This window comes from Pecten maximus, chromosome 11 (genome assembly GCF_902652985.1).
Source record: "Pecten maximus chromosome 11, xPecMax1.1, whole genome shotgun sequence".
Taxonomy (NCBI): Eukaryota; Metazoa; Mollusca; class Bivalvia; order Pectinida; family Pectinidae; genus Pecten; species Pecten maximus.
The window spans coordinates 31,017,009-31,028,216 of record NC_047025.1 but is presented as its reverse complement, the minus strand read 5'-3'; the positions used below and the strand labels follow the sequence as shown (position 1 = coordinate 31,028,216).

General features: G+C 38.3%; 1 protein-coding gene across 2 annotated transcripts; it reads left to right on the top strand.

The window, feature by feature from the left end:
- Nucleotides 1-3,699: 3,699 nt before the first annotated feature.
- Nucleotides 3,700-7,676, top strand: LOC117338406 (TAR DNA-binding protein 43-like). 2 transcript variants are annotated; one of them, XM_033899759.1, is made up of 4 exons: nt 3,700-4,103; nt 4,707-4,876; nt 5,122-5,259; nt 5,944-7,676. In XM_033899759.1, exons 1-4 carry the CDS (start codon nt 3,728-3,730, stop codon nt 6,712-6,714), a joined length of 1,455 nt encoding a protein of 484 aa, XP_033755650.1. In that variant the 5' UTR covers nt 3,700-3,727; the 3' UTR covers nt 6,715-7,676. The 2 variants fall into 2 exon arrangements, with proteins under 2 accessions (XP_033755650.1, XP_033755649.1); XM_033899758.1 differs by having other exon boundaries at nt 3,701-4,103; nt 5,122-5,271.
- Nucleotides 7,677-11,208: the final 3,532 nt, after the last annotated feature.

Genomic DNA, 11,208 nt, shown 5'->3' with positions numbered 1-11,208 from the left:
TGAAAATAAAATCTGAAAAATGGAGGATGTGGAGCTCCTTTTGGCAAAATGACAGGGCCAAAAGGAATCAAATGGTATAAACAGTAGTTCTGATTCATTTGGGGCGGGTTTGGGCTGTGTTGGCAGTGCTAACGGCCTATCAGCATCTAGGGTACATCCAACAGGACGCCCTTCACGGTTTCATACTGACAACAGACAAACCACAGGGGCATGTCTAGTCTTTTATTAAAAAAAATAGCCAGAAATACTTATATATGATAAAGGACTAGACATGCCCCTGTGGACAAACCAGCCTTCCCACTCCCAAAATGACGATCGTTAAATATGCACGAGTAGAATGTCTCGGCCAATGGACAGAACACAAAGTTTCCCTCACAGGCGTAAAAACTCAACTAAAGACCAAAACAAGGCAGACAAGACAAGATAGACATTAGGGAAAGGAAATTAAAACAGAGAATAGATAAGACCCAAAAAGTCGTATATCATTCAATGGGGGCAGCAGGTTGTTATGCCCTACCTGCAGGACAATAGGGACATGGTCTAACAGAGGAAATATAGAGAATGATTTTCAAAACAAAACTAGATTTAACCTGGGACATTCTGACTCGAAAGAATGATTGCTATACAGAAATATAACATGTATCATCCGCATGAGGTGCGCAGAGCACTGAAAAGAGGTTGCTATGACGCCAACATTGGCCATTCAAAAGTGCAAATTAGCGCATTAACAGTACAATATTTCAAACCTTTAAAATTTGTGTGTGGCATTCGAAACATATCGGTATCATCCGCAGGGAATATAGTTCTTAAGATTTTTTCAACATGATCCTGACGTCCAGATCAATGCCAAATAAAAGGTGAACAAATCTCAGTGTGAAATTTCCCATGGCTAAAACTTTAAACATCTTTATAAAACTTTATATAGATATGAATCAACCACAAGCAGTTTTAAACTAAATGTGTAACACTGTTTATACTACCGACAATATATTCCCTCAGTTTTCACTTTGTTAAACAACAAAGAATAGCGACATGTAGACGGAGCCGAAATCTGTAGTATTTAACTCAACATCGACAAAACCATGGCAACATATGAACGTAATACAGATCTGGATAGAGACCTTTGAAAAAAAATCATTCTCGTGTTCAAACATGAATTCTGTGTTCAAACCAACTTTCTTTAAACTCGTTTAAATCATGAAAAGGAAAAAAACAGTTTAAAATTAAACCTAAACATCAACAATGATATCTCACCTGAAGTCTTTCGGAAATTCCTTCAAATCCTTAAAAAATATTAAATCAAATCTCAGTTTTATAATCAAAAGTATTTAAATCTGAGCATAAAATGTATATTTGAGCATGAGTACGGTTTGATGAATACGACCCCATGTGTTCTGGAAGGGGGAGCGTCTTCTAGCTGCTTCATTGACGACATCCGTCATACAAATCTAGGTCACGACGACACCCGTCATACAAATCTAGGTCACGACGACACCCGCCATACAAATCTAGGTCACGACGACACCCGCCATACAAATCTAGGTCACGACGACATCCGACATGCTAATCAAGGTCACGACGACACCCGTCATACAAATCTAGGTCACGACGACACCCACCATACAAATCTAGGTCACGACGACACCCGCCATACAAATCTAGGTCACGACGACATCCGGCATGCAAATCTAGGTGAGGACAACATCCGACATGCAAATCTAGGTCACGACGACACCCGGCATGCAAATCTAGGTCAAATCCGATGGAAGTCACATAATCAAAATGACGACAGGTTACGTCTGTCTTCGTAGCGTAGACAGAAATAGTAAATAATTATAGATATCATAATAAAGATCTTAATGTTGACCAAAACGTTTTACCGTAAACATCCTAAAGGTCATTTTAAATCTTACTGCTGGTACATGTTTTGATAATGATAAACAGCAGAGAACACGAAGGAATGGGTCATCGATTTGGCGCTGTCTTAACACCAGGATGATGTATTACGTCCATCGTCAACAAGAGGACCAGAGGTCCTGTATCGACCACCTGGATAATTCCATAACCATGACAAAATACTCTCATATCAGTTATATTGACAAATATTTCCCTACTTTTTGAGCTGCACCTCCCAACAATGATTCAAATCAATGTTGACTAAATCCTGTCATAAGAAGAGGAATTGTATTTGTATATTATTTTTTACTTTTCTATATTTTCCCTATTGGATCTCCCCTGCTCCACACCAATTTTATCAAAATCAAGTCAGTGGTTCGGGACAAGGAGCGATTTTAATGATTAACCTCTGTTTCCTCTATTGGGTCCCGCCCCTCAGGCCCTTATTGAAAACAAACAAAATATGCGGTTATGACATTTGTTACATAAAGTTATAACATAAAATACGCAGTAAGATACATAACATAATATTATGAATTGACTATGAAAATGTAATTTTTCATGTTGCTAGAAATTTTAAATGCATAGAGAAAATTTTCGTGTAAAAGTCATAGGCTAGATTTAACAGGAATTGAATGTGATTAAGTGTCTCGCCTGTCCCGCTTTGTCAGTACAGCAAGTTTTAGCAACCTCTAAAATTTCAGTATTTTCGAAAAACAACCGAAAATTTTTGATACTACAGGTGAAAACTGAAAATCCCCTGATTAGCCAATCTGGTAAGTTTTCGGATGGATTCCTGTCCGTGGTTTTAGATATATCGATACTTTTAGAAGAACTACAACCATCTGTTTATCAGTTACAACCCAATGTGTTCTCCATAACAATGACTTTTTTAATATCGAAAAAGTATACACATTTTAACACGGCGTCTTTGTGGACTAAATCGACCTAACGCCCTCAGATTCGCATGTAGTGCTTCCCATTTTTTGTTGCTATGTTGCTTTGTTATGAACGCTGTTTAATATTTTTATGCTTTACTAAAACTCTTTACTATTTTACCATGTTTTTTTTTTGTTTTTTTTTTTATAATTTTCATAGTTTCTCCAGTAAGTTTCTTTTTAACTCACACTGTAATGGTGTATAATCTGGATGTTTTTTTTTTACCTTTTGCTATATTAGTATATACATTTATGTACATGTATATTACACTTTTGCTCTGATAGTGTTTTAACTTTACCTCTAGTAACTGTGTCTGAGAAATTCACTTGTGTCATTTCTTAACACTGTGATACATTTGTATGTCAGTCTTTGTTTCTCAAAGATAATTTTCTGATGTTTTCTGTGTATTTGATGTATTGTCCATGTGCTTTCGGCGTGGTATAAAGCTTCTTGTATCTTGTAACACAGACTATATGTCCTTTATTATTGTTTACCTGCATAAAAGTATTTGTGTGGGTAAGTCTTTATAGCTTTTTTCATATAAGTACCTTCTGCATTGTTGCATATATCCATTATTTGAAAAATTGTACTTCAAAGGGTCGTCAAAGGTCGTTTTATATCAGTATTCTAATCAGAAGAAGCGGTTATTTTACATCACGGACTATTCGCTGTTACAATTTTATTCATAATGTAGACTAATCCGAAGGGTTCTGATGTTAATATCGCCTTTCAAGCTGCCTTATCTACGTAGAACTAGTGATCGTCAGAAAATTCGTATGTAGACTCGACTCTTGAGGCGTATCGTTTTACACGTTTGAGACGGCCCCCAATAGTATAGGTGGCGCTGACTACATCACATCGGCGTCATTGGCGTGTTTCTTTACAAGAATAAATGTCCGACGCCATTGTTACCGTACCCGACGCTACTGACGAATTTTGCTTCAAAATGGAAGATACTACTGCAATGAGCGATTACATCAGCGTATCAGAAAATGAAACCGATGAAGCTGTTGAGATACCTAGTGAGGAAGACGGAACACTGCTTTTATCAACACTAGCGGCTCAATTTCCTGGAGCATGCGGTCTCAAATTCAGGAATCCGGCCACAGGCAATTTCCGTGGAGTCCGTCTGATTGATGGAAAGCTTCACCCACCAGACTCGGCATGGGGAAACGATACATATATTGTTGTCTTCCCAAGGCCAAACTCGTCCCAGTCAGAAATTCAAGAGACGGAAAATCAAATTCATCATATTCAAAGCTTGGGTGGTAGGTGGAAAATGTTATTATTATGATGTTTCGGGAAGGGGTCGTCGGGAAGGACTTGTGTAGTAAATGTACTGTATGCACAAGTCTGTATTGACAAATTATTTACCTTTTAGTTCGGGTTAAACCGGTCATTAATCTAATGGGAGCATTTCTTCTTCTTCCAATAAAATATAAGTCAAAATTTCAATGAGATTTTCAGCAAAATCATTGTAAAAATTGCACCGGGTCGTCCTAGTGTTATACAAAATGGACGCGTAAAAGTGGCTTCCATATAAACAATAACTCATTTAATAGAAATTCGCATAGTAGTAAGTTTCTAGACAAAATAAAAATAGAGTCTGTCGTGTATTTTGAATGTTGTATTCCTATTCTATACTTTAGTTACTTATTGGTAATAGGGCAGTCTCTGCACTGGTAGGAAATTGAATTAGCTTCATATTGCTGCAAAGGGGAGCACAATCAATGAAAGACCTATAATGCTATGCATGCATTCTTTCACTGTAATTTGATGATCAAAACTTAGGAGTTTTTAAATATACACTATCCACAACAAAATCAAAACATTTGTAATCCTAATATTATCTTATGTTATGTTCAATACAGATAACAAAAGAAAGGGAGATGACATGGAAAACCCGGTCATAAAGACAAAGCGAATGGAGACCAGAAACGTCTGTAGTGACCTGATTGTTCTTGGCCTGCCATGGAAAGCGACCGAGGAAGATGTCAAAGCATACTTTACTGACAATATTGGTGAAGTTGTTCTTGCCCAGGTACTTAATGCCGTATTTTGCTGACAATCCATTTGCTCTGATAACAAATTATACAAAGCTCAATAAATTTCAATAAGCCAGTTGTGAAATTCACGATTTATTAGAACTTTTGCATGTTGTTTTCTGTAGACTTCTTTTTATTAATCATTCACCTAAAGTGAAGACCATACAAACTGCTAAATTTATTCTCATGGTTTAAGGTAGAGGTGAGTTGAATAATCATTGATAACCTTGCTTTATTTCAGGTGAAACGTGATGCCAAAGGGAATTCCAAAGGGTTTGGATTCATCCGCTTTAGTGGCTACAAGGACCAGTTGAAGTGTTTACAGCAGCGCCACATGATCATGGGTCGATGGTGTGATGTCAACATCCCTAACTCCAACGTCAGTGCTAGTGTAAGAAGAGATTATCTCGCCCCAGTTAATTGAATGTTCATTTACTTGATATTTAAGAATAATGTCAAATTTGGAAATTCTTTGGCTAAAAGTGTTTTTCTTTGAAAGGCAAAATGTTAATTGGAAATGTTCCTTAACAGTTTCCTTCCTCTGTAAATCCAAAAAGGTTCATGTAACTGGGGCCTAGTTTTAACTTTCCAGGAGTATACACATTCACCACTAGTCCAACAATTGGAGCTTATAGATTTAAATGGGCTTATTAAAATTTACGTCTCCTTGCAAAGAAAGATATGTTTAGAAATACATTTTTTTCAAAATCTTCGCTGGATTAGTGCTCCACAATAGATGAAGTTGTACACCCCTGGTGTTAACCAAAGGAAGTAAACATGATTATACTGATGTCTCTTATAATTTTGTGTATTTACTACAGTTGTCCATTTTATTTTGCAGTCTGTACACACAGAGGCAATGACTTTATAGTGCTATTGTGTTGTCTTTTAAAAGTTTGTGATTGTATGTTTGCATGAGGAACTCAATTAGCACTTAAAAAACTAAATAAAGTTATTATTTTACTACATCAATGGTTGTAAATTTGGAGATAATGATTCTGATCAGAGTATGGGTAGTTCGCTAATTAAAAGATTTCTGAAATGTCTTTTGTTATATTTACAGGAAACTGCACAGAGGGCTTTGAACAGTAAAATATTTGTTGCTCGTTGCTCAGAAAAGATCACAGTGGATGACTTGAGGACATATTTCTCAAAGTTTGGCGAAGTAACCGATGTTTTCATCCCACGACCCTTCCGATCTTTTGCCTTTGTGACTTTCCAGGATGCACTGGTGGCTCAGAGTCTCTGTGGAGAAGACCACATCATCTGTGGTTGTAGTGTCCACTTAAGCAGCGCTGCACCAAAGACCAACAGCAAGATGGGTGGGGATCGTCAGGGAGGTTTCCGTGGCAATGACTTTGGGCGGGGTCAAATGGGTATGGGAGGTATGGGTATGGGAATGGGGATGCCCCAGGGAGGTGGAGGAGGCCAAGGATGGGGTCAGAGAGGCAACCGACCACAAGGAAATCCTGGAGGTGGCGAAGGAAACGACAACATGGGCATGAATTTCCTAAATATGATGGCAGCTGCGCAGGCAGTGTTGAGTGGACAAGGGGGCTGGGGACCACTGGGGATGGGAGGACAGAATAATAGTGGGAACGCAGAGCCATCAATGGGGCAGCCCTTTAATAATACGCCACGTCCTGACAGTGGAAATAACCAGAGGTCATTTAGCAGCTGGGGAGCAGGGTCTGGGTCTGGAGGAGGAGGATCAGGATCACAGTTTGAAGGTGGAAACAGTGGGAGTGGCTCTGCCAGCAGCAGTGGTGGTGGCAGTGGTGGAAACAGCGGGGGTTACAGCAGCAACTGGAGTGGGCAAAACAGGTGGAACTAACGGGGCAATAACAATGAAAAGGGTGGGGGGGGGGGGGGGTTAGGATTGATACTGTTTAGATTGGGGTGGGGGTTCACAATACTCACACTATTGTCATCATTACAGATTCCATCTTCATTCTATTCATTTCATAAGTACCTGTCCAAAATTCCTAATTTTTACATTTCTGGGAAATATGTTGAAAAAGAATCAAATTCATATCACATGAGGCAATTATTTCCCAACAATCTTAGGTAAAGATTCCTGTGATCATGAGCATGAGGGGAAGCATTGAGAATGCTTTTTCTTTGTTGAATTGAGTGTTCGAGTGACTATTTTCATTTCTAGTTTGAGAGCTGAAGGATCATGATATCATTTTGGGGTCGAGAGCTTGTGGGTATTTTGGGTTGAGAGGGTACGGGTGATAACCTCAATCAGCAATTTGTGAGCATAGAGAAAGAAATATTTGCACAGGATTAATCTACAGAGAGAGCTGAGCCGCATTGAAAAGAGGATGACTTGAGAACCTTGAGAGAGAGACGTGACCAACAGCATGTGGTACAAGAACTTTTCTGAGCTGATGGAGTGGAGTCGTATGTTTTATCAATTATTGTCTGCAACAGACGCTTATCTTTCCTTGTGTGTAAACAATAGTATGAGCCAGTTTCAAGGAAGGGTGATAGACTGGCCATAGAACAGTTTTTTGCTTTTTAAATGTACAAAATTTGTGCATTTTATTTTAGTATTGTTTTGTGCAGTATGTTTGAAATTACTGTTAATCTTTATACAAGAGATTGGATTTTGAAGTGAGGAAAGAATCCGAATGACTATTTCGCGAGAAGAGCAGAGACTGAAAACTTTTTGTGGCAGGAAAGAATAATTTTACAAAAGTGTATTTTTAGTCGTAGTTCCTGTTGTGAGTCTTGTGATCGTACATGTATGTTGTATGCATGTGGATATATTATACCTTGTTGGTGAGTAATGAGATGTGTTTTGTTGTGTGTACTTTCACTACTGGGAGAGATCGGGTCTCGTCAGTATGCTATCAGAGTGTACCTGCTCATAAGATGGTGTATGATCTGCTCAAGAGAGAAGAGACATAAGACAAGTCTTGGTATGTACCTGCTGCAGCGAGAACGGGTGATTTTATACCTGATGTACCATGGTAGCAGGAAAGGATGAGTACACCTGATTAGTGATTATAGACTATTTTAGAAAAGAGATGATGATAACTTAGTACCTGCAAAGGAGAGTACTTATCGGTGTGAAATATTTTAACTCGTCTGGTCAAACGGACTAGTAAGTACTAAGTTTACGTTGTGACACAGCATTGTCGTCCATCTGTAGTCTCTTTATAATACCTCATGTCAAAAATGATAGGTATAAGGAATTCCGTCTGTCCTCTCTTTATAATACTTCTTGTCCAACTTGGTTGGTATAATGTATTATGTTGTCCAGCAGTATGTATACTGGTTTAGATGATGGCAAAAATGGAAGGTCATTGGGGAGAATAGGAAGTAGAGGTAAATCTTTAAAAAAATAAATAAATAACCATATAACATTAAAACCAAATTTGGTTTAGAGCAACCTAGGTTGAAGGGAACCGATTGTATTGTAAACTAAAGTCCTGGCCCCTTGTGGACGGAAGACCGATTTCTTATATCAAAGCTTTATATTGGGAGTTGTCCCCCTTGGTACTGATCGCGAGACCACAGATGAATGAAAATGTTGGTAATATTTAACTGCTGGCAGAACAATGATATGAATTCTTGAAGGTGAAATCAAAAGCAATGCGAACTCGGTTTAAAACAAATAAGCATGGGTTGAGATGCGAGGTTAAGTTTATTGTGCATGTTGACGTTAGTAGGTGATGCATACGGCCATCTGTCGTTTTGTTCAATCGAGTGATGAAGGTATACCTGCGTGATTGGGCAGTAATTATCCGTTCCTGTCACGAAATGTCCCAAAACTGGTCGAGAGGATGCATATACCTTAAATATTGGTAAAAGTAATGTGTGCAGGTAACAACGCTACTATTGAGCGAGTGTAAACAGCATATATATTATAGTAGAGGTATTAATGAACAAAGAATGATTTCTTGAACCCGTGAGAGGAGTATTGAAACAAGGCATGTTTACTCTGAAACAGACGGTACTAACAGCGAGCTGAGAGAGATTTACCATTATGTTGTCAGTTGAACTATTTTGTGATGTCGACATACAAACTACGCGGTGTGTTGACGTTGAAAATGAGCTCTCGAGTCTGTAAAGAATTAGCTGGCGAAGTGGAATCTGAGGGTGCAGGCTTCTGAATTATGTGTCAAATCGACATTGTTGAAACAGTGGTTGCTGAGTTTTTTTTGAAATTGTGAGCAGACGGTGACGCTGAACGAATGTTTGTGTTACTGGGTTGGGGTTAATTTTGAGTGATTGAGGCGAGGGAGGGGTATTTATGTGCCGGAGTGTTGACATTTGAACTGAGATAAGCGACACTATAATTCGCAACAAAGACTAGACATTAAGACGGATTCTTTTAATTGCATATGTACGTAGAAATGTCTACATATATCTGACAACAATGACTGCATTGAAACAGACTTTTGACCGATTGATATTGTTGGAATGTTATCCCAATTTACCTCTGGCCCTGACGAGACATGTGCAAGTCTGTTGTCGGGGCCAGAGGAAACTCGGACTAGCATTCCAAAACGAGACATCTTTCTGTCAAAAGACATTAAAATGAAGAATTCTGACTGATGCCTCAACTCTATTCAGATTCTTGACCCTATTGCACTGACCATAAACCTCTTGACATCGAGTGCGTGTTGTCAACTCAAGTAACGACTTCGACATTGAAATGGTGTCTTATTACTTCTGACGTTGGACTAAAGTGTAAAATTGAAACAATTAACACAGATGGTTCACCACCAGTGATGAAAACAAAAATTCTTTATGTTGACCTGGTGGTGTCGACAGTACCAGATTATTGACTGTCGACTTCATTTCATTATAGACATGTAAACGTGTCGACATTAGGACGAATTTGTCAGTTGTCGTCAGTCTGACATGTATTTGGCGCAGTATTACTATTCCCTTTTGGTGATATCACTTCAAACTTGGACAGGACGATATCGCTGAATGGGAATAGATGGTAAAACCGCTCTCATAGATCACATATTTCATGGAAAACCGGTGCCGACAAGATAGAAACCTACCTTTGTCGTCATTAACTTGTTAACAACATGCTATACTGATGGTTTAAACTTTGTTTTATAAGCTAAACTCATCACAGCGTATCACTTAACCAGTTAAAGGCGTTTTCTTCAACTCTTGAGCAATTTAGCCATATTCAATTCAAATAGGAAACTTGGTTACAAAATAAACCCAGTTACCCATCGTAACGGCAATACCATATTAATGGTGAACCTACAAATTGTCCGAAATTTAATCTACTAGTCGCCAACATTTATGCAGTAAATACTATGTAGGTGTAGTCTTAACATCCACTTTATTGTATCCATAGAACTCATCATGGCTTCCTCTTTAAACCTAATATATAATGCATCAAGTGGAAGACTACGCTGCCATGACGTCATGTTGTTAAATAGAATCAACACGTATGTTATTTCGATTAAACCCATTAGGGTGTCGACTTCTGTCCACTAGGTTGTATCAAACGAACCCACTGGCGTTTCGACACGTGGAAATGGGTTGTATCGATTAAACCCATCCTGGTGTAGCCTCCGCCCACTTAGGATCTATGAAAGCCATCCGAGTGTCTTTTCTAGCTCGATAAGTTAAATCAAAACCAACGGATGTCTAAATGAAATCCTCTAAGTTCTATCAATAAAACCCAAAAACCCAACCAGGTGTCGACATAACCCAGCTAGGTTGTATCAAATAAACACGTAGGGGTGACCTCAAACCCGGTAGGTTGTAACGATTAATTCTATCCGGCTCTCGACTCCAGTCTACTAGGTTGTAATGTATCAAACAAACCCGGGTGTGAACTCCATTCAACAATGTATCAAATAAACAAACCCGGGTGTGAACTCCATTCAACAATGTTTCAAATAAACAAACCCGGGTGTGAACTCCATTCAACAATGTATCAAATAAACAAACCCGGGTGTGCACTCCATTCTACAAGGTCGTATCAAGGGTATCGAGTCGTTGTGGTTTGCATGATAATTAACAAATCTGGACTAAATATTGTAAAAAAAAAAATACCAAGTAATTTTATTAGTTTAACAATAATGCGCTAATTTTATTTATAATGTACAAGATTATTCATTATCACCCAAAAGTATATTTATCAAGTGACGCGATTCTAACAAATGATAAGATAATAGACTAGTACAATAATGTAATCACCTGCAAGTTGCAGCATTGTAAAATACTTATTTGACAAGGTATTGGGAATAGCCTGAATTTGAAAATCTTTTTTTTTTATGTGCAAAATATCAAAGCGAACTGATGCTGGATTCAAAGACCTGTGAAAACTATGAATGTCGAG

Coding starts and splice junctions, on each gene's coding strand:
- LOC117338406 (XM_033899758.1), top strand. CDS start 3,728: ATGTCCGACGCCATTGTTACCGTACCCGACGCTACTGACGAATTTTGC. Junction 4,104..4,706: donor TCATATTCAAAGCTTGGGTG/GTAGGTGGAAAA, acceptor TGTTCAATACAG/ATAACAAAAGAAAGGGAGAT. Junction 4,877..5,121: donor GTGAAGTTGTTCTTGCCCAG/GTACTTAATGCC, acceptor GCTTTATTTCAG/GTGAAACGTGATGCCAAAGG.